Consider the following 23,669-nt stretch of genomic DNA (forward strand, 5'->3'; position numbering starts at 1 on the left):
CCAAACCCTTGTTGAACCCAAATATGTACCATTTCCAGGCCTGCACTAAAATAGCTAGATATTGCTAGAATAAATTTCACAAAAGAATTGAATAGCTTCACTGTCAATGGACACTCAACACTGTCAGGCAATCCTATTTTGTTACCCCAAAAGTTTACCTTTTTGCTCTCCAAGATGGTTAATAAAGAAAGAAATACATAAACTTATTTCTTCTCTCCTTATTCCTTTCTTCCCCCTTCACCTTGTATATCACTGAGACACAGAGCCATCTGATGGGAACTTCCTAATCGTCTGACATCAAATCTACAATCCCACTAGCATCCATACATATTTTTTCCTTTTTCCAACTGACAACAATGAGGAAATATTCTTCCTATTAAAGGTCAACCCCTCTGCTTCTGCTCTGATCCCCATCTACTCTCACTCAAGAACTTTAGAACTCTGCTTATCCTCTCTCTCCTGTATCGTTTCCACCAATACCTAGTCTAGTCCCTGTTTCTTTGGAATGTTTCACAGCAAAACTTTCTACATCCTTACCTACCATTTACTATTCATTCTCCATAATAAATAAGATTTATTATAAAATAAATAAAAATAAAATTTTATTATGACAATTTTCAAACATACACATGAGACTATCTAACATCCATATACCCATTACTTCACTTCAACATTTGTCAATATTCCATCAATCTAATTACATTTATTCAAGACATATTATCTTTCATGAAAATGCTTTCATAGCTAAAAACATCACCATAATACCACAAGTACATTCAACAAAATTAACAAAAATTTCTTAAAGTCATCTAATACCCTGTATTCAAATTTTCCCCAAGTGTCTCAAAAATACTTTTTTTCTTGCTCAAACTTCTAAAAACTGTCACCAAAAATACTTTTAACAGTTGGTTTACTTGAGTCAGAACTGAACAAGTCCTTATCATTTGGTTATGTCTCTTAAGTCTCTTTTAATCTATAAATGTTCTCCTTCTTTCTCTAATCCACATGCCATTTATTTCTACTGATTCACAAGAAGAGGTACATAATGCCTGTCTCACTTTTAATGATGTTAAACTAAAATTCATCAGTGTCTTTTCAGCCTAATTCTTCCATCATAAAATTTCCCATCAACATTTCACCTGTGAGTTTTAGCAGCCCTTAATGATTAGTGCTTAGAAACATTATTTATTAGTGTCACAAAATAGTGATTTTTCTAATTACATTATTCTATTATTTCTTCTGCATATTAGCTGGATATTTCTTTAAAAAATAATTATCTTTCACTGACTATTTGATTAACCCTAAAATTCAGTTCATACAGGAAGGGCAGAACAAATTAAGAGAAAAATTCAAACACTTATTAATTTTCGGAAAGAAAGTTCAAAATCTATCAGATTTCAGAATGAGCAATTTTCAGTCTAGCACTCCCAAAGGTGCTTTTGTAGTATTATTAACAGTCATGAACTTTTTATGCTTAATGTTTTAATTCATTACAGTGATTATTTTTTCTGATGCCCAAGTATCCAATCTCTGATCAGTGGGAGCCCCTTCAAGTTAGTTCCTAAATTCTTTTGATATGACCTCAGTATCTTTGATAGCTTTTTTTGCTTTATGGCAAGAAAAAAATATCCCAAGCTTATTTAGTACATTTTCTGCCCCAGTTCTTGATGAGACTGGTCAATATCTCCAACCAGAACCTGGTCCTGGTTCCTTAATTACCTGGAAATGGTATTCAGAAACTACAATCTGGGCTTTAGGGGTAAGTATAGGCCTTTTTAGTAAGAGAACCAGTATTTTAGCAAGAGGTAACTAAATCATGAGTTCACATTAATATTTCAAATTTCAAATTATAATTTTAAAATAATTTCCTTTGATTTTACATTTTCTTCTCTTATACTAATATCTTAGTTCCTAGTGACATTAACATAATTACCCATTTGTTTTATAATATATGTATATGTGTATGTATATCTATATATTTATCTATATATAGATCTAAAAACCATCAATATTACTACTAACAAACTAGCTATCAAATACAATTTCAGGGGTTTTTTTCTAGTTCTTTATCCTTAGGATGCATCCCACTAGAAATGTAGTCAATTATTATTATTTTGTTATTATTATCATTATTATTATTTTTGAGTTGGAGTCTCACTCTGTCACCCAGACTGGAGTGCAGTGGCCGCTCCCGGCCACCGCAGCCTTGACCTGCTGGGCTCCGGCGATCTTTCCGCCTCAGCCTTCCAAGTAGCCGGAATTACAGGCATGCGCTACCACACCCGGCTGATTTTTTGATTTATTGTAGAGATGAGGTCTCACTGCCCAGGCGGGTCTCAAACCCGCGGGCTCAGGCAATCCACTCACCTCAGCCTCCCAAAGGCACGGGATTACAGACTGAGCCACCGAGCCCGGCTTAGTCAATTATTTTTAAAGTCACCTGAAATAATTCTTCTCTGTGTGATTATGCCTTCAGCATGATATATAGTAGGATCACTTGTTAATTTGCTTTTGCCCATATACTCTTTAAAAAACAAAAATATATATGAACAAAGATAGCAAAGATAACAAAGGAACAAATTATTTTTAGATTGACTACAACTAGCAGAATTTAGCGAGTATTACTGCCCATTTAACATTTTAGAAGGAGAAGCAAACGATTGATAGCTTGATGGGTGTACTTTTGAAGATAAAATAGAGAAAAAGCTAAAATCTATTTTGTAGGATAGACAAAATATACTCAGCAAGCCAGTATTTTTCCTAGCAGTAATATTAGCTATCTATGGAATAGTGATGGAAATATGGAAATAGTTAAGGAAAAATAAAATTTTAAAGAAAATTTCCTGATCTTACATAGAGGAAATATGTATATTTAAGTATAATTTGTTTACAGTTTTACTGAGATATAATTCATATACCATACAAGTCACTCATTCAAAAGTGTACAACTCAATGGCTTTCACTATATTCATAGAGTTGTTTAACTATTACCATGACCAATTTTTGAACATTCTTATTATTCCTTAAGAAAACCTCTGTACTCCATAGTTGTCACCTGCCAGCCCTCCCATGCCTCCCAACCATAAGCAATCTCTGATTTATTTCTGTCTCTATAGATTTGCCTATTCTGGAAATTTCATTTAAATGAAACCATACAATATGTGATTCTTTGTGACTGGCTTCTTTCATTTAGCATAATGTTTTCAAGGTTTATCCGTGTTGTAGTATGTAAGTACTTCATTTCTTTTTACTGCTAAACAATATTTCATTGTATGGATATACCACATTTTATTTATCCATTTATCAGTTATAGATATTTGGATTATTTCCACTTTTTGGCTATTATGAATAGTGTTATTTAGCTATAATTTTAATACAGGGACTAGACAACACATATGTCAATTCCTTGTTCTTTCCCTCATTTGTTAACATTATTCTAAGGTAATACTATCTTATATTCCCACTTGGATACCTGTAAAAACAGATCTTTTTCAGATCTTCCATGTATCTCCTGCAAATGTCCTGTAGAGGATCTCTCTTCAGTGGGCTGGTGTCTACTAAATTGTCATTCCAGGAACCATTCCAGGGTTCTACACATTCTTCTATACATTTCAGAATTTCTTTATCATGAGGAGATGTGATCTGAGCACCAGTTTCCCAATAAACCTAGATGATAGATAAATATAGCTATAATTACTTAAAATGCTTGTCTGATCTTTTCTTAGCTACAGTGGAGATCTTTGACTTTATTAAAGAGCGTAACAAATTAATCAAGTAAAAAATGTCACTGGGCACAGTGCCTCATGCCTGTAATCCCAGCACGTTGGGAGGCCGAGGCAAGAGGATTGCCTGAGTCCAGGAGTTTGAGACCAGCCTGGGCAACATGGCAAGACCTCATCTCTATAATAAAAAATTAGCCGGGTGAGGTAGCACACACCTGTAGTCCCAGTTAGTTGGAAGGTTGAGGCAGAAGGATCACTTGAGCCCAGCATGTTGAGGCTGTGGTAGTTGTGACTGTGCCACTGCACTCCGGCCTGGGTGACAGAGTGAGACTCCGACTCAAAAAATGCCCCCCACAACAACATAGGACTAATTATACATAACAAAAGATATTGATGGTAATGACTCAACAGGGACTCTTCAATAAAATAATTATATATTATTTTCTCTTTTAGAAGTATGTTTTAATAACGAGTAAAATAAAAGAGTAAAGCAGGGCATTATTATGACAACATTATAATATGCAGCTGGACTCGGTGGCTCAGCCTGTAATCCCACGCCTTTGGGAGGCTGAGGCCTGGGCAGCGAGACCTCATCTCTACAATAAATCAAAAAAAAAAAAAAAAAAATCAGCCGGGCGTGGTAGCGCATGCCTGTAATTCCGGCTACTTGGAAGGCTGAGGCAGAAGGATCGCCGGAGCCCAGCAGGTCGAGGCTGCGGTGGCCGGGAGCGGCCACTGCACTCCAGTCTGGGCGACAGGGTGAGACTCCAACTCAAAAAAAAAAAAAAAAAAAATGCATACACCATAGTGTCCAATCATACACTTAGACAGATAACTATATACTAAAGATAATCTAAGAAACCATGGAATGACCCCTAAAATTTGATACTATTAAACTTAACATTATAAAGTGGTTCTGTCATATGATAGAGAAAAAAAATCATTTTCTATTATAAATTAAATAGAATTTATATCATACAAAATATAGTCTATATTAAAAAAGATAATTAACATGTCAATTTTCTATATATATTTCAATGTTTTCAGTTTGTCAAGTAGCTTGATGAATAAGACATTAGGAACAGTTACTAAAAGAGCAAGAAAATATAATTCTAAAAATTCACAGGATCTCAGAGTTAGATGTTTAGAGAATATCTATGCTGATTTCGACCATGAATATGACATGAATTTCCTCTATTGCATCCTGAATGAAGAAAATAAGGGTACATTTGGATATGTACTATGTACTAAGCTCTGTGCCAAAGAATATGGTAAACTAAATGACCTAAAATTTTGTGCTCTTTAAACACCTCAAAATGCTACATCAAATAGAAAAAAACATTATATGAAATGTATAGCTTTAAAAGAAAACTCTAGGCAGTGGGGGGAAAAGAAAGAATTAAAAACTTAAATGACAAGAGTGTGGGATTGATACTGTGGGTTGTTTGGGGTTTGGGAACTGTCCATTTATCTAGTTCTTGTGCTGTAATATCTGTGTGCAAGGTAGCGAGTTGAAACTGAGACCCCTAATAAAAATGGGATCCTTCAAATATATGAACTTCGCAGCAACTTGGATGGATTTAGAGTCTATCATACTCAGTGATCTATCACAGAAACAAAGAACAGAATACCATATATTCTCACTCATAAGCAGACCTTAAACAATCATAATACTGTAAGAAAGGGATTGGCAGTAGGGGGAAACTGCCAGAGGAGAGAAGGGCACACCTCATCAACAAGGGTACCTGCATAATGAACATCTGTATACCTAACCCTGAATGGTACCCCAGATCTTTAAAATAAAAAAATAAAAAATGGGATCCTTCAAGCATTTGACTCCCAGTGAAAATACAGAATAGAAAAATTCCTGCCCACTATGTAGAGATAATGAGGAAGCATGTCTGTCTCTTCTTGGGTTCTGGGTAATTTTTTTGAAAAGTTCAAATCCCAGATCTGCACTTCAACTATTTTATTTTAGCATGAGAACTGATAAATTAATACTGAAATTGCTCCTAGTCAGTGATATCTTTGAGGTTCCAACAGAATTTAAAAAGGAGACAGACAAAACTGCTCTGAGGGATGCAGACAAAACTGCTCTGAGGGATGCTCCCACATTCCAAGCCATAAAACAAGATTCTCCATAAATCCTGAAAGCTCATGGTGAACATTTATCAAGCATAAGAAAAACATCCTGTCCTTTCTCTGTGGCCCCCTTCTTCTTGCCTTGTTTGCAGGAGTGATGCCTGCAGGTACAGCTGCCACCATGTGATTGCCATGCCTGAGGGAAAGGCCAAAAAAAGCTGTAGCAATGGCAGGCCTGACATCACTGAGCTATAGAACCATGCCTGCAGCTACTTATCTCTGGACATTTTATTATGTGAGAAAAATAAATTCCTATCAGCTTAAGCCACTCTTTTTGGTTTTACTGAACCTGCAGCAGAAAGCAGATATAGTAACAGAAAAATTCAGGCAACAAAATAGGCCCAGAAATAAACCTTAAAATAAATGTGAAAGGTCCAGTCAAAACAACAATAACAACAACAACAACAACAACAAAACCTTTAAAATGTTGCCAAAAGATCTAAAATAAGTCTTTTTGGGGGGGGTCTTATTCTCACTCTGTCGCCCAGGCTGGGGTGCAGTGGCACACTCACAGCCACTGCAGCCTCAACCTGCTGGGCTCAGACAATTCTTCCACCTCAGCCTTCCAAGTAGTTAGAAAGTGCATGCCACCACACCTGACTAACTTTTTTTTATTTATTATAGAGACGAGGTCTCACCAAGTTGCCCAGGCTGATCTTTAACCTCTGGGTTCAGCAATCCTTTTGCCTGTGCCTCCCAAAGTGCTGGGATTACAGGTGTGAGCCACCATGCCCGGCTTAAAAGAAGTCTTGAAAGAACAGAAAGACACATCCTGTTCCTGAATATGGAGACTCAACAATATTATAAAAGTATTGAAGCTCTTTAAGTTAATCTACAAATGAAATATGATACCAATAAAAATGCCAAAATAACTGTTTTCAAATGGAAAAAATATCATAATACCATGCATGGAAAAATATCATAAATAAGGTCAAACAAACAAGATAATTCAACATAAAGAAACTAGATGATTACAGAGGTCAGGCACAGTGGCTCACGCTTGTAATCCCAGCACTTTGGGAGGCCAAAGAGGAAAGATTGCTTGATCCCAGGAGTTTGAGACCAGCCTAGGTAATATAGCAAAATCTCGTCTCTACAAAAAAAAAAAAAATTAGACAGACACGGTGACAGGCTTGTAGGCCTAGCTACTCAGAAGGCTGAGGCAGAAGGATCACCTGAGCCCAGGAGGTCGAGGCTGCAATGAGCTGTGATGCCATTGCACTCCAGCCTAGGTGACAGACTAAGATCCCAACTCAGAAAAAAAAAAAAAGAAACTAGGTAATTACAGATAGTGATACATTCTGTGAAGGAAATAAACAAGATGACGAGAAACAGTCATCAATGGAAGTCACTTTAGACAAGATGGCCAGACAAGGCCTCTTCAAGGAAGCAACATGTGAGCTGGAACCTAAAGGATGAAAATAAGCAAGGTGGCAAGATTTGGGGAAAGAGTAAAGCAAAGACAAGATGATGATAAAGGCTCAGAGATGGGAAAGGGCGTGGTGTATTGGAGGAAAGAAGCAGCAGTATGCCTGGAGCATAGTGAGCACAGGTAGGGAGAGGATAAAGAAGTACCTAGGAGGTGGATCACGCAGGCTGCTGTAAGCCCCAAGGCAAGAATGAAAAGCCACCAAAGAACTTTAAGTTGGAAAGTGGCATGATCTGTTTATATTTTAAAAGATCATGAGCCGCTTTGTGGAGAATGGATTGCAGGGAGAATAAGGGAAGAGACCAGTTAGAATGCTGTAGTTCAAACAGAAGACAACAAAGATTTAGAATGATGAAAGTGGAGGGAGTGGGCAGAGGTAAACACATTCAATTCACATTTCAGATATAGATTTTGTAGAACCTGCGAACAGATTAAATGTTGGGAACAGGAATAATCAAGGATGATTTCTGGTGGGGTTTTCTTGTTGTCGTCAGTTTGTTTTTGGAGGCAGGGTCTCACTCTATCACCCAGGCTGGAGTGCAGAGGCACAATTATGGTTCACTATAGCCTCGACCTCCTGAGCTCAGGGATCCTTCTGCCTCAGTCTCCTGAGTAGCTGGAATTACAGGCACATGCCAACACACCTAACTACTTTATTTTTTTTGTAGAAATGAGGTCTTGCTATGTTCCCTTGGCTGGTCTTGAACTCCTGTGCTTAAGCAATCCTCCCACTTTGGCCTCCCAATGTGTTATAATTACAAGCATGAGCCACTGTGCCAGGAATGATTTTTGGTTTTTGTTTGAGTGGTGGTAATGTTAATTTACAGAAATGAGAGGACTGGAGGAGGACCACTTTTGAGTGTATATGTTGTAGGGGAATCAAGACCTCTAGTCTAGAGACACTAATATTGAGATGTCTGTTAGCCATCCCAAAGGCTATCAAGTAGGTGGCTGGTTATGGAGTCTGATGATCAGAGAAGAGATCTAAGTTCTTAGCTCTCCTTGTAAGTTGACCTCTCAACTCTCTCTTCTAGTCTTTCTTTATCTCCTGTTTCTAGCTCCTCTTCTTCCCCCTCTTCCCTTAAAGTTGATATTCCCTAGAGATATACTCTTGACCTCTTTTCTTTCTACCCTATACTGTATCTGGGATGTTCGTCGAAGTAAACAACTTCCAAATACCTTTTTTTTTTTTAAAGTGAGAAAGCAGGATTTATCAAGAGGACAGAAAAGCTCTCATAATGGGAGGGGACCCGAGGGAGTTGCCTCCAAATACTATTCTTACATGCTCTAATATGTGGTGACCTTAAAATCTATAACTTCAGCCCAGATATCTTCCCTGAGCTGTAAGTCTATATATCCAGTTGCCTATAGGATATTGTTGCCTGGCTGACCTACAAATATCTTAAAACTTACTATGCCTCATGCTGAATTAGTCACACTTCTTGCCTTTTCTTGTGAATGGTAACACTATTCACTTAGCAGGCTCAGGCCGAAATCTTAGATTAGTATTTAAATCTTCTTTTTTCCAGTAAAGCAGAGCTCAGTATGTCTGAAGTCCTCCAACACAAGAAGAAAAAATAAATAAAAGAACACAGATTCACCACCCAGAAGCCCCAAACACTGGCTCAATACTGTGCTATATAGCTTCTATTTCCCCCTGGAGCCACATTCACTCTTCTCCACTCTGCTTTCTGCCACAGAGGGTGACACATCAAGTGGAGTCCTGTGGCCAAACGGGAAGCCCCAGCAGTAGGTCAGAGGGAGAGGAGAGTGAGGTCAAGGCATTACTGCTCTGGCTGTCTTCCTGAAAACGCCTGCTCGTTCTCCAAGTTCTTGTACAATATGACTTTACTTCTGAAATGGTAGAGGGGATGGATTTGGAAAGGGATGGAGATATGCAGGGCAATTAGAAGTAAAAGGACCAAATAAAGCAACATTTGTAATAGTATACATGAAGGAGTAATAAGGGATGTTAGGAATATACATTCTTTGAGGCCCAGCCTCAGTGTTTTTAACTTTCTGTTCCCGAGGTCTAGCCCTGCTCTTCAGTGTAGAAAATATACTCTGCACATATTAGTTGAATAAAATAAGAGCTATAAAATAAGCAAAGGTCAGGAGTCCAAGGTTTACCTTGTATCCATTGTCTTCCTTGCGGTTGTGAGATGCAGTAATCATCACACCTGCAACTGCTTTGAGCTCTTGCACTGCATATGGCTGAAAAAACAACAACATTATAATTCAGTTTTTCTTCCTGGCTACTCATACATCTGACACAAAAATAACACTGATTAAATAACAGGAAAAGACATTATAGTATAATGTTGCTTTTGTTGATTCCTTCTGTCTTTATTTTTCTATTACTTGATTTTTTTGTCACATACTTTATTATTTCCTTCCTTTACTTTATTTGTATTTATTCTGTTTTAAAACAAACATATCAAGTTGAAGGCTTAACTCATTACTTGGAAACCTTTTTTCTTAATATATTCATTAAGGTCATAATTTCCCTTTAAGTAGGACTTTAGATATATTCTATAATTCCTGCTATGATTTTCATTATTGCTCAATTTTAAATGGTACAGGCAGTCCTTGCTTTGCACAATATGCCAAATTTCTGATACAGTACTATGTTTTTGTTCAATAGCACCAGTCTCCCAAAAATATGTACAAATTTCAGTTACTGTGGAATATTAACTGAGTAACTGCATCAAATACATACTAGGTTGCTAGCTCTTTGGTCTACACATCACTACATATATAATGGATCCAACATGATCAGTGGTCAATCATGTCACTCTTTTAAAGTCTATCAGTGATTCGGCACTGAACATCTGTTATCAGCCCTCATACAAACAGCAAAGCACATAGGTATGTTGCTTCCTTGTATCCTAGTGACAGACTCATACAACAGTTTACAAAAATGAATAATGGAAAGTGGGAATTGGCCAACAAAGGTGAAAGTGCAGCAAACAAACAAAAAGTAATAAAAATGGAGGCACATCTTCATTGAACATAAATGGAGTTACAGAAAAAATAGCTGGGAATGTTGATAATGCTGCCATTCAAGAGACTCTAGATATGCAACCAGCAGAGTGCAGTGAAGGTGAACACATGGATTAAATGAGGAGGTTGTGAGGAGAAGGATGAAAATGTCCCAGCGGAAATGACACCAACAAAAAACGTTCACATTAAAGGAACTCTCAGAGATATTTCACAACACTGAAAGTAAGAAGGGATAAGATGCAGGAAGATGACCCCAGCTTAGAAAGGGGTGTAACAATTTGCCAAGGCATAGAAAAGATGCTTGTTTGTATTGTAAATTATGACCAAAAAACAAGCACTGTTCACTTGATAAACTGTTTTAAAAGAAAACATTTTAGTTTTTAAGGTTTCTATTCTTTAAATTATAATCATAACTAAATAAACAGTTTTTACCATTTTAAAACTTCCCCTATACACTTTTTTAGAGTAAGGGTATTTTTAATGTTTTGGCAAACAAATTTAAAGGTTATAAAACAAACATAATTTTCTCCATTGATTATTAAGATCATTTTGCATGGGTTTAGCTTGCACAGCTCTCTTTACAGACCTGAACTACCATGCAAAGCAAAGACTGTCTATAGTTTCTAATCTTCCTTATAGTATCTTCCTTAATCCATGAATTATTTATGAATGTGTTTTTAAGAATCCAAAAGTAGGAAGTTTTATGGACTTTTAAATTTCTGATTTTATTGCACTGTGGTCCAGGTATATGGCTTGATAATCAGTTCTCTGGCATCTGTTGAGACTTTCTCTGTGACTCCGCTTAAGAATAATACAATCCTTGCCAGGCTCGGTGGCTCAGCCTGTAATCCTGCACTTTGGGAGGCTGAGGTGAGTGGATTGCCTAAGCCCGCGGGTTCGAGACCCGCCTGGGCAACTTGGCGAGACCTCATCTCTACAATAAATCAAATAATCAGCCGGGCATGGTAGCACATGCCTATAATTCCAGCTACTCGGAAGGCTGAGGCGGAAGGATCGTCGGAGCCCAGTAGGTTGAGGCTGCAGTGGCCGGGAGCGGCCACTGCACTCCAGTCTGGGTGGCAGAGTGAGACTCCCAAACTCAAAAAAAAAAAATAATAATAATATATATCCTATCATCACTGAATATAGTGTTTTTACACACACACACACCCCAAGCCTGTTAATAGTGTGTTCAAATCTATCCTTTGGCCGGGCATAGTGGCTCAAGCCTATAATCCCAGGACTTTGGGAAGCAGAGGCGAGAGGTTTGCCTGAGCCCAGGGGTTCAAGACCAGCCTGGGCAACTTGGTGAGATTTCACCTCTACAATAAATAAAAAAATTAGCCAGGTGTGCTAATGCACACCTACAGTTCCAGCTACTTGGAAGGCTGAGGTGGAAGGATCGCTTGAACCCAGCAGGTTGACGCTGGGGTATCTGTGAGCGTGCTAATGCACTCCAGTCTGGGCAATGGAGTGAGACTTCAACTCAAAAATTAAAAAAAATATATATCCATAATAATTTTGGTCTGCCTGATAAATCAATATCTGAAAGAAGAGTATTAAAATATACCATAATAACCATGGACTTGTCTACTTTTATAGATCAAGTTCTTTCTTAGGTAGTTAACAAATGCTTGTTGAGTGAAAATAAACTCGCAGAATTTATTTTCCTTCTGTAGATCCCTCATATCACTCAACACAGAATTTTATGTATGAGAAAAATCTGAATCCTAGTTGATTTAAGAACCGTTGTTAAGAGCAGCAAACTGTATGATCACTAAGACAACATACTTACTACAAAAGGTGTAGGAACATATCTTGAAAAAAGGTACACAGGAACATCTTTGGCCAGCAAGACTGCAGCAGTGAGTTTAGCAAGCCTGAAAAGAGAGAGATTTCATTTAGTCCTTAGCTTGCCATACTTTTAAAATAAAACTAACCTTCATAAAATGTTTCATATTATAATTATTCTGAATTAACAGTAGCCTAACATAACCAGTTCTTAGAATTACTGATTATTTAAGTAAGCTTCATGCTCCAGTTAAAATTTTTTTAATAAATAAGATTTTAAAAAAAGAGTTTAACAATGAACAAAACTGACATTTCAGTGTCTTCCTTTTCCCTCATTCAATTTTTGATAGCTCTTTTACTAATAAATTAAATCCGCAAAAGGCAAAAAGAACAGAGGAAAGTGAAATAAAAGACTGATAAACCCAATATACATAATTACCTTTGAAAAATGTAAGACTGTATCATGATTATCTATTTATGAAAATACCCTAAAACTAATCAAATAAGACCACAATGAAAGAATACAAGTTACATGATCACTCCTACCTAGTGCCTTTACCAAAATATTAAAATTATAATATTAGCTATGATGTCATTCGCAACATGAACCTAAATATTTTAAGTTTTTACATCTTTATGTAAAATCTTATCTTTGAAAGGCTTTTTCTTCTATTTCAGTTCTAAGATAAACATTAGCTTGGGATCACATTCTATTTGATTGTCTCCTGTTTAAGAACTCTTAATAAAAATACAAAATAACTTTTGTAATGTTTATTCTTCTCCAACTTAATCTTTGAAACAATCAACTTTGTACCTCTGGCTGCTGCAGCTGCTAGTTACTTGACCCCGAGTGTCATACCCAACCACAAAGCCTCTCTGTTTGAAGTCTGAGAAACATCTCTCAAGGTATTTGTACATCCCCTGAAGCAAATAAACACAAAAGATTAGTCCTGGTGAATGCATGCATTTTATATGACTTTAAATCTCTTATTTTTATTTTTGGTGTGCAGCTTACTGGCTCCTAGGAACCTGGTTTCTGCCTGCATGTCCATGTTTATGAATGTGGGAGCAATAATGCTCAGCCCACAAATGTAAGATGACATTTCCTGGATTTTCAGATACATTTAATACCACAGAAATACCGGTTTAGTAACCACTAAATCCAATACAATAAATAAAACACTAGGAAAAAAATGGGACACGAGAGTTAATAGGGTAAAAAAAATTGTCAGAAGAGCCAAAATAAATTGTTTCTTGCTTCAAAGCGCTAGAGAACAGAATTTTGACCATCTTAAGCCCTTGCTAAATCATAGGACTGAAGCTAACCAAAAGATTTGACCTATTTATGATGTAAACAGTTTTAATCAGCAACATAGTTCTTCACTAGGGCATGTTTTAAGATGGTTGATCCCATCATTCTTTGGTTTTAAAAGCTCACAGAAGGCCAGGTTAAGTGGCTCAGCCTGTAATTCTAGCACTTTGGGAGGCTGAGGCGAGTGGATTGCCTGAGCCCACAGGTTCAAGACCAGTCCGGGGAACTTGGCGAGAACTTGTCTCTACAATAAATAAAAAAAAATTAGCCAGGCTTGGTAGCGTGCCTGTAGTTCTGGCTACTTGGAAAGCTGAGACAAAAGGATCATGGGAGCCTAGCAGGTCAACGCAGGGGTGGCCATGAGTCTGCCACTGCACTCTAGCCTGGGTGACGGAATAAGACTCCAACTCAAAAAAAAAAAAAAACTCACAGAAAAAATTTCATAGACTAGGAAAATTTGCAGTCAAGGGCTACAAAAAATGAAGTATTAAATATTGAAAACATCACAGGCCAGGATCGATGGCTCAGTCTGTAATCCCAGCACTTTGGGAGGCCGAGGTGAGTGGATTGCCTGAGCCCGCTGGTTCGAGACCTGCCTGAGCAACTTGGCGAGACCTCATCTCTACATTAAATCAAAAATTAGCCGGGTGTGGTAGCTCGCGCCTGTATTTCCAGCTACTTGGAAGGCTAGACGGAAGGATCGCCGGAGCCAAGCAGGTCGAGGCTGCGGTCGCTGGGAGCGGCCACTGCACTCCAGTTTAGGTGACAAGAGTGAGATGCCAACTCAAAAAAAAAAAAGAAAGCATCACAAGTAAAAACTAAAACCACTGAATTCTCTTATGATTTGCTAACTTTAATAAACACTTTAATATCTAAAAATAACATCTTATATTATTACAGTCCTTTAAAATAGCACTTAATATTATTACAGCCCTTTAAAATCAGTTCCACAAAAATGGTGGGACAATTAATTCTTACAACAACCCTGAAAAGAAAGAAATGCAGATACCATTTCCAATTTGCTTTTAATGTCTCTTTTTAAAAAAGAGATAGAGCTGGGCTCGGTGGATCAGCCTGTAATCCCGTGCTTTGGGAGGCCGAGGTGAGTGGATTGCCTGAGCCTGTGGGTTTGAGACCTGCCTGGGCAACTTGGCGAGACCTCATCTTTACAATAAATCAAAAATTAGCCGGGTGTGGTAGCTCGCGCCTGTAATTCCAGCTACTTGAAAGGCTGAGGTGGAAGGATCGCCGGAGCCCAGCGGGTAGAGGCTGTAGTGGCCGGGAGCGGCCACTGCACTCCAGTCTAGGCAACAGAGTGAGACTCCAACTTAAAAAAAAATTAAAATTAAAATTAAAATTAAAAAATTAAAAAGAGATAGAATAAGATTAAAGTTCCATGTAATGTCTTGCTCAAGGCCATTCATTCAACTAAAACTAAGTTATACTGATTTATTGAAGACCTATTGTATGGTGGGCACTAATAAGTATGCTGTAGCACCAAACAGAGCCCCAGACTCCAGGTGCAGGGGTCTCTCAAGAAGAATTCATTTTTACCACCTATTCCACATGTGTGCTTATAAATCCCAAATCAGCTAGTTTCAACAACTGATTTCTAATGATGATACTGTCTTAAAACCTCATACAGCCTTATAATATCCTCTATAATAAGTCATCTTATCTTATCCCTCTATATAGAGTCTGAAAAGGGATAGGGCTTAGAGAGATTTCATTTTGCTTTTCCACTTCACACTGGAATCTCAATCCCTGTAAAAATTTACACTCCTATTTTTTTATTTTTTGAGTTGGAGTCTCACTCTGTCACCCAGGCTGGAATGCAGTGGCATGCTCATGGCCACCACAGCCTTGACCTCCTGGGCTCAGGTAATCCTTCCACCTCAGCCTTCCAAGTAGCTGGAACTTACAAGCAGGTGCCACCATACCCAGCTAATTTTTTTGTTGTTGTTTATTGTAGAGATGAGGTCTTACCAAGTTGCCCAGGCTGGTCTCAAACCCGTGAGCTCAGGCAATCTCACCTCAGCTCTCAAAGTGCTAGGATTATAGGTGTCAGCCACCACGTCCGGCCTGAAATTTTCACTGATATAGAAATTGATTTTTAAATAACTCCTTCATCCCTTTTGACAGTCAAGGAACCTTCACTTCAAATAAAAGCTTATGAGGAAACTCAATATATAAGACAAGACGGCACTAAAACATTGCTGGTTGAAGAACAGAAAGGAGATAGGGAAAAGTTAGGTAGGAAAGGTGGTAGGTATCCCATCTTGTCATCCCTTCTTCCCATCCCTACATTAGCCCTTGGCTTTAGAGAATCTCTCAAAACAAGGCTAAAGATGATTTACTTTTTGGCAACATCAATTAGAATTGTGTCTACTGAGCAATTCTCTAGCCCAGAACTATTTTTTGTATACGCTAAATACATTATTGGCCTCAAAAACATGGTTACTTGAACCACTGTAGGATGATTCACTACAAAGAGAAGCAATTTGTTTCTAGGGTGGGTTGCACAAAAATGGGGAGAAATAAAACAAGTTATACCATATTATACAACTGTCTTAAAGAACTCTCATTTAGATATGGAAAACCATGTTAAAAGGAAATACTTTCAACTACATTTTCTAAATTCACTGGTTAACCTTTATGAATGGCTACAAGCCAAAATGAGTAACCATCTTCTTCCTATTTAAGTTTATTTCTTTGTATTAACTGGATATGTCAATATCCGTTTCTTGGCAAAGTAACATTGTCAAGAAGTTGAAAATGGCAATAAAAATTACTCTTAATCAGAAAGTTCATTTGTGACCTTGAGGATACATAAATGGCTTCTAATAAGATAAATCTTGGGTAAGACTAAAGGTCAGAATTTAGTCTACAGTTTCTATTTACATAAGAGTACTTTTCTGGAAATAAACCTTTTTGTGTGTTTGTTTTACAAAGGTACTACTTAATTTATTACCCCAAAAAATCGACTGAGAAAAGGTACACATGTAGTACTTTATATAGTTACCTGTGTTGACTGTATTACCGTAAGGTCATTAATATAGCAAAACCCTGCCCCCATGGCTGAACGAAGTCCTGCTGTCCCAAAAGTCATCCGGCAACAAAGACGATCTCGCAGCTCCTTGTTCATCCCATTCCGTAACAGATTTTCAATCTGCTCTTTTGTTTTGGGATTCTAGGGGGAAAAAAATGTTAAAACTTAGCCAGGATCACAAGCAGAGAACTAATATAAAGCCCTTCTGAGGGGCCAATATGCACATATAACAAGATTCTACCAGGGGGAACTCCAAAAAACCCAGAATTATATTATGGAAGATGGGGCCTTTGTAGTACAAGTTTAGAAATCCACCGGCATCAGTGTGCCAGCTAGTGTTGTTGTGAAAGGCCGCATTTGGCTGTAGTGATTTTTTTGGGAGAGTCTTTCAACACATTTGCCCATTTCATGATGGGTGATTTATGAGCACACCTGCCCACACCATGCTGAGTATTCAGCAGTTTTTGACCAAAAATGGCATGCCCCCAGTGACCCACTCTCCCTATTCACCTGATCTTGTCCCAAGAGACTTTCTTTTGTTTCCCTGAATGAAAAAAGTCCTCAAAGGGAAATGTTTTGCTGATGTGGAAGAGGTGAAACAAACACTGGCAGAAACACCAAAAGGCATCAAAATAAAGGAGTTCAAAAACTATTTTAAGCAGTGGAAAAAGCATCTCCATCGGTGTATTGCATCAAACGGACAGTTCTTAGAAGGTGACTGAAGTTTAAACATGTACAAATAAATATACAATTTTTTATCAATAAATTCCAGGTTTGTTTTGGTCCCCCTTGTATATTCACTATAAATTCCACAGTGCTACTTCTTAGTATGCGTAATAAGAAAAATACCTGCTATTTACTGAGTCTCCAAAGGAGGCAGGCCGTATTAAGAGTGATTTACATATCTCTAATGTTATAACTTTATTTTTAATTTTTAGTTTTAAATATGTGGGATACTATTCAGGGTTAGGTATACAGATGGTCACTCTGCAGATACCCATGTTGATAAAGTGTACCTCCCCTCCCCTGGCAGTTTCCCACTACTGCCAATCCCTATCTCATAGTATTATGATAGTTGTTCAAGGTCCACTTATGAGTGAGATGTTATAGAACTTTTATAGCATATTAAAGAATGTTCTTTCTAATAATTTCATAAATTTAAGAGCTACAAATCTAAAATAAACCTTAGTCAAAAATGACATCAATTAAGTTGGAGTCTGTATTAGGTTTTAAAAGAAATAGAGGCTGGGCTTGGTAGCTCAGCCTATAAACCCAGCACTTTGGGAGGCCCAGGCAAGTGAATTGCCTGAGCCCATGGGTTCGAGACTCACCCGGGCAACTTGGTGAGACCTCATCTCTACAATAAATCAAATATAAGCTGGGCGTGGTAGCGCGTGCCTGTAGTTCCGGCTGCTTGGAAGATTTTTCTCTCTAAAGTTAGTTCGAGACCAGCCTGGGCAACATGGTGAGACCTCATTTCTACATCACAAAATTAGTTGGGTGTGGTAGCGCGCGCCTGTAGTGCCAGCTACTTGGAAGGCTGAGGTGGAAGGATCGCCGGAGCCCAGCAGGTCGAGGCTGCAGTGGCCGGGAGCGTGGCACTGCACTCCAATCTGGGTGACAGAGTGGGACCCCAACTCAAAAAAAAAAGGATGGCAAAAATAGAATAGACTTGTCATGTGGAGAGGGTATATAACACTGTCACACATTGTTAGTGGGAAGATAAGTTGAGACAGTCCTTTTAGGGTGATATTGCAAGTACCAGATTTTAAACTGTATGAGCCTTTTAGTCCATAGATTCATAACTACCTCTAAGGTTTGGGACCCCTGGTTCTCTAAAATGTCAATTAGCTAATTTTTCTCCTTGAAACCTTGGCCAATTATTGGTTTTGCAGCCACCTTTCTAGTTTATTATTGATTTTATGTTCATGTCTTTTCCATTTTTTTTTTTTTTGAGTTGGAGTCTCACTCTATCGCCCAGGTTGGAGAGCAGTGGCACGCTCACAGCCACTCTAGCGTCAACTTGCTGGGCTCCTGCAACCCTTCTGCCTCAGCCTTCCAAGTAGCCTGAACTACAGGTGAGCGCTACCATGACCAGCTGATTTTTGATTTATTGTAGAGACAAAGTCTCGCCAAGTTGCCTGGGCTGGTCTTGAACCTGTGGACTCAGCCAATCCACTTGCCTCAGCCTCTCAAAGTTCTGGGATTACGGGCTGTGTCACTGAGCCTGGCCCATTCTTTTTTATTATAGGTTTATATAAAAATGATCCACCAGACATAAATGCTATCAGATTACTGAATATACTTCCTAGTTTTTAACTATGCAGCTACTAAAGTAGGGCCTTAAAAATCCCATCTCCTATTACAAATGTTACAACCAGTAGTAACCTGATTCCTGGTTCTTAAAAAGCTAGTAATTTAGTGAAAACAAACTGGAGAAAGAATCATGATGTGCTAAACATAACAAGTAAATATGTATGGTAAGAAGAGCTAAATAAATAATAAATAAATAAATAAATAAAACAGGCATTTGAAATCTACTTTAAACTCAGATTTCTCCACTATTTAACAGCTAGACATTACATTAGATGTTGATACTATAAACTTTCAAAATATAACTTTTTTAACAAAAAGCAGGAATTATTAAGAGGACAGAAAAGCTCCCACAGTGGGAGGGGACCTGAAGGGGTTGCTCAAAATATAACTTTTAAGGCTGGGCTCGGTGACTCAGCCTGTAATCCCAGCGCTTTGGGAAGTCGAGGCAAGTGGATTGCCTGAGCCCGTAGGTTCGAGACCCGCTCAAGGCAACTTGCGAGACCTCCTCTCTACAATAAATCAAAAATTAGCCAGGCGTGGTAGTGCGCGCCTATAGTTCCGGCTACCTGGAAGGCTGAGGCGGAAGGATCGCCGGAGCCCAGTGGGTCGAGGCTGCGGTGGCTGGGAACGTGCCACTGCACTCCAGTCCGGGCAACGGAGTGAGACTCCCACTCAAAACAAAACAAAACAAAACCAAAACCAAAAAAAAAAAAAAAAAAAATATATATATATATATATATAAAACTTTAAAAAAGGTATGTAGCTGTAATTATATTCTCCACTCAGATGATGAAATTACATTTGTATTTTGTTGCTAAAATAATTATATCACTGTGACTTTTATAAACAATAATACATGGGATTCTAAAGAATTATAAACAAATTATTTTTTAAATGCAATTTCCACACAGAACTCAAGTATACTAAATGAAAACAAAAGGCATAAGAGTACAGAGAGTTTTTTCATTTGTATAAAAAAGAGGTATAGGCTGGGAAAGTGGTTCAAGCCTGTTATCCTAGCACTCTGGGAGGATTGCTTGAGGCCAGGAATTTGAGACCAGCCTAGGCAACATAGTGAGATCCTGTCTCTACAAAAAATATTTTTAAACATTATTTTAAAAAGAGGGATTTGTATATTTATATATCATTCAGAAGTATTCCATATAAATATGAGAAGAGAAAAAGTGGTTATCTTTGAAGGAGAAGTTGGGGACAGAGTTTGAGGCTAAAAAATGACTTTTTTATTGCACAGTCATGGTAATGTTTATGTATATATTACTTTTTTCTTTGTTTTTGAGTTGGAGTCTTACTCTGTTGTCTGTGCTGGAGGGCCATGGCATGATCATGGATCACTCTAGCCTCAACCTCTTGAGCTCAGGTAATCCTCTCACCTCAGTTTCCCAAGTAGCTGGGACTACAGGTGCATGTCACCATGCCCGGCTAATTTTTTTGAATTTTTGTAGAGACAAGGTCTTGCTATGTTGCCCAGGCTGATCTCAAACCCATGGCCTCAAGCAATCCTGCCACTTCAGCCTCCCAAAGTGCTGGCTGGGATCACAGGTGTGACACACCACTGTGCTTGGCCTGTATATATTACGTTTTTTGTGGTAAAAACTATTCACGTGTTCATGATGGCTGAGAACAATCACTACTTGTGTGTCTATGTGAATACTTTTTTTATCTCACAAATTACTCTCCTTTTCCCACCCACAGAAGGCTATATAAGATCTTAATCTATAAAACATATATTGGAACTTTCTCAAATGCAAATTATTGTTTGCTTTTTAGATGTTCTCTCTTACTTACAGTTTATTCATTAGTTGGGAGTAGGAGAAGCCTAGTTAGCCAAAAAAAAAAAAGGCAGGTAGGGGGAGAAAATTGTTTAACTGTAGCCAACTATAAAAAAAATTCTCTAAAATTAAAATGTAAGTCAGGAGAAAAGTTAATTTTACTTACTTTTCAGAAACACACATTTCAGAATGCATACAAAAATACATTCAATTTGAACTAAATTTGCTTTTAACTAGCATATCGTAGCATCCTAATAACTGTAGTAATCCAAAAAAGTAACCCTGCAGAAAATGTAAAAGGTTTTAGTGACTACTAGTATTTTCTATACTTCATCATGATAAAGCAAATTGCTTAGTATGAAGTCAGTAAGCTATGGAATATAGAATAAAGCCATGCATTATTTTCACATTTTACCTGTATACCAAAAAATTTCCTTTAGGTTCTAATCCTATGGATTGCTGCAACTTTACATGGCTGAAATGAAGAAAAGAAAGTGTCTTCTTACATAATACCTGTGGTGTTTTTTTTCCATATTGTAGAATCATAAGACCCAAAACATGAAAAAAACTGATCTTAAAAAACTTTAAGTATATAAGTATACAGAAGTGCTTCTTTTTTTTTGAGTTGGAGTCTCACTCAGTCGCCCAGACTGGAGTGCAGTGGCCGCTCCCGGCCACCGCAGCCTCGACCTGCTGGGCTCCGGCGATCCTTCCGCCTCAGCCTTCCAAGTAGCTGGAACCAGAAGTGCTTCTTTTAACAAATTTAACTTCTACCAAACATTCGTAGTCACGAAGAAAGCCACATATCACACCAAAATCTCACCAACTTTGCCTGTCATCCAATGAAAGTGTTGACATTCACTTACAAAGGATCATTCTGGACTCACCCAAGCTTTTCTGAACCTCTTCTGTTCATAATTAAGGACTTCTATATTATTCATATGTAATAAATGTAAATTATATAAAAGAATGTTAAAAATGTAGTCAAGCTTGCCAATGAGTTTAGTTGTAAACCTGCTTTCTGACTTATTTTATAAACCTTTATCATTAATAATTCTACACAACTTGAATCTATTAGTATTCTAGTACCAAACCTAATAGCTTAAATACACTCTAAAACATGAATTGCATTGTTTAGAAAATTGAAACAGATCTAAGATCTAAGAGAATATAATACAGATCTAAGGGAATATAATACTAGGGGGGACCCAAAAAAACCTGGCATTTATTTATTTAAAAACTGTATATTTATTATTACATGTTTAAATTTCAGTCATCATCCAAGTACTCTCCATTTGATGCAATTCACCTATTGAGATGCTTTTTCAACTGCTCAAAACAGTTTTTGAACTCATTGGTTTTGATGCCTTTTAGTGCTTCTGCCATTTTTTGTCTCACCTTTTCCACGTCAGCAAAAAGTCCTTTGAGGACTTTTTTCATCTGGAGAAAGAAAAAAAAAGTCACTTGGGAGAGATCAGGTGAACAGGAAGGGTGGGGCATGTGGGGCATGCCATTTTCGGTCAAAAACTACAGAACACTCAGCATGATATGGGCAGGTACGATAAATCGCCCATTATGAAATGGGCAAACTGTTGAAAGATTCCAAAAAAAAATTCATTGAAGCTGAATGCAGCCTCTCACAACAACACTAGCTCGTACACTGATGCCGATAGGTTCCTAGAACACTTACCTAGCAGGGAAAACCTGTACTGAAAGGGGCCCAGCCTCCAAATCATAATCCTGGTTTTTTTGGGTCCCTCCTCATATACTAATAATCCCCAATTCTAATATTCTTATACACCTAAATGGGAACCAACATACAAAACTGACTCTTTAGTAACCCAAATGCATCTAAAATCACAAAACTGTAAATAATATTTTTAAACGTTACTGATAGAGACTTGTGTTTAAATAATAAATGCCAGTTTCATGTAACTACAGAGAAAAAAATTAAGGCTTATTTCTAAACAGAAGTTAAAATAAAAAACTGCAATCTAAAAATCTGAAGGATAAACACAGCTGACATTTACTTCTGGGGGTAAGCCAGCCTGAAGATCCATGTCTGGAGTCCTGGAGCAGACTTTCCAAATCCGAGGCTTCCTTATGAAGTCCAAAGTATATTCATGTTAAACCAATCATTTTTCCCAATTTAAAGGATTTTTGTGTAATTCCAAATTTAATTTCCTTTTTAAAAAATTGGTATAAATTAACTTAAGTTAAATTGGTATAGATGAAAAACTTGAATGACAATGCTTGTATATCAAGTGAGATTTACTTGAAAAGTAATTACTTAATGAATACAAAAATCATATCCAGGAAATGAAGGTACTAACTACCTAAAAGTAGAAAATAGACTTTGAAATATAACATAATGTAATCATTATTTCAAAACTTGACTACAGAGACCTAGGCTTTTTATTTATTTATTTATTTTTAGTTGGAGTCTCACTCTGTTGCCCAGACTGGAGTGCAGTGGCCGCTCCCAGCCACCGCAGCCTCGACCTGCTGGGCTCTGGCGATCTTTCCACCTCGGCCTTCCAAGTAGCCGGAACTACAGGCGTGCGCTATCATGCCCGGCTCATTTTTTGATTTATTGTAGAGATGAGGTCTCGCCAAGTTGCCCAGGTGGGTCTTGAACCCGCGGACTCAGGCAATCCGCTCACCTCAGCCTCCCAAGGCGCGGGATTACAGGCTAAGCCACCGAGCCCGACTAGACCTAGGCTTTTTAAAAAAACTATATATTTTTTTAACAAAGCACACACATTGAGCTAAATTTTACAAAACAATCAAAATTTTCTGTTAAACTTTAAATAAAAAACATTTCTCGCCTGGGCTCGGTGGCTCAGCCTGTAATCCCAGCACTTTGGGAGGCCAAGGCGATTGGATTGCCTGAGCCCATGGATTCGAGACCAGCCCAGGCAACTCAGTAAGAACTCATCTCTACAATAAATTAAAAAAAAAATTTTCATATGTGTGTATGTATGGTATATATTTATGTTGTTCATAAAATAGTTTTCATATGTATGAGTTTCATAAAATATTTTATTTAAAAAAATTTTTTTTTTTGAGTTGGAGTCTCACTCTGTTACCCAGACTGGAGTGCAGTAGCCGCTCC

General features: G+C 37.8%; 1 protein-coding gene across 1 annotated transcript in view; it reads right to left on the reverse strand.

The window, feature by feature from the left end:
- PGM2L1 (phosphoglucomutase 2 like 1) overlaps positions 1-23,669 on the reverse strand; it is a 55,725-nt gene that overhangs the window by 10,697 nt on the left and 21,359 nt on the right. Inside the window, exons 2-6 of the mRNA XM_008063995.1 lie at positions 16,422-16,589; positions 12,902-13,008; positions 12,092-12,176; positions 9,424-9,507; positions 3,473-3,666 (exon numbers count right to left, since the gene is read on the reverse strand). Of these exons, the coding sequence (XP_008062186.1) occupies positions 3,473-3,666; positions 9,424-9,507; positions 12,092-12,176; positions 12,902-13,008; positions 16,422-16,589 (638 nt within the window). The remainder of the gene's footprint in view (positions 1-3,472; positions 3,667-9,423; positions 9,508-12,091; positions 12,177-12,901; positions 13,009-16,421; positions 16,590-23,669) is intronic.

Source organism: Carlito syrichta, unplaced genomic scaffold (genome assembly GCF_000164805.1).
Source record: "Carlito syrichta isolate Samal-C Ts95f unplaced genomic scaffold, Tarsius_syrichta-2.0.1 Scaffold307176, whole genome shotgun sequence".
Taxonomy (NCBI): Eukaryota; Metazoa; Chordata; class Mammalia; order Primates; family Tarsiidae; genus Carlito; species Carlito syrichta.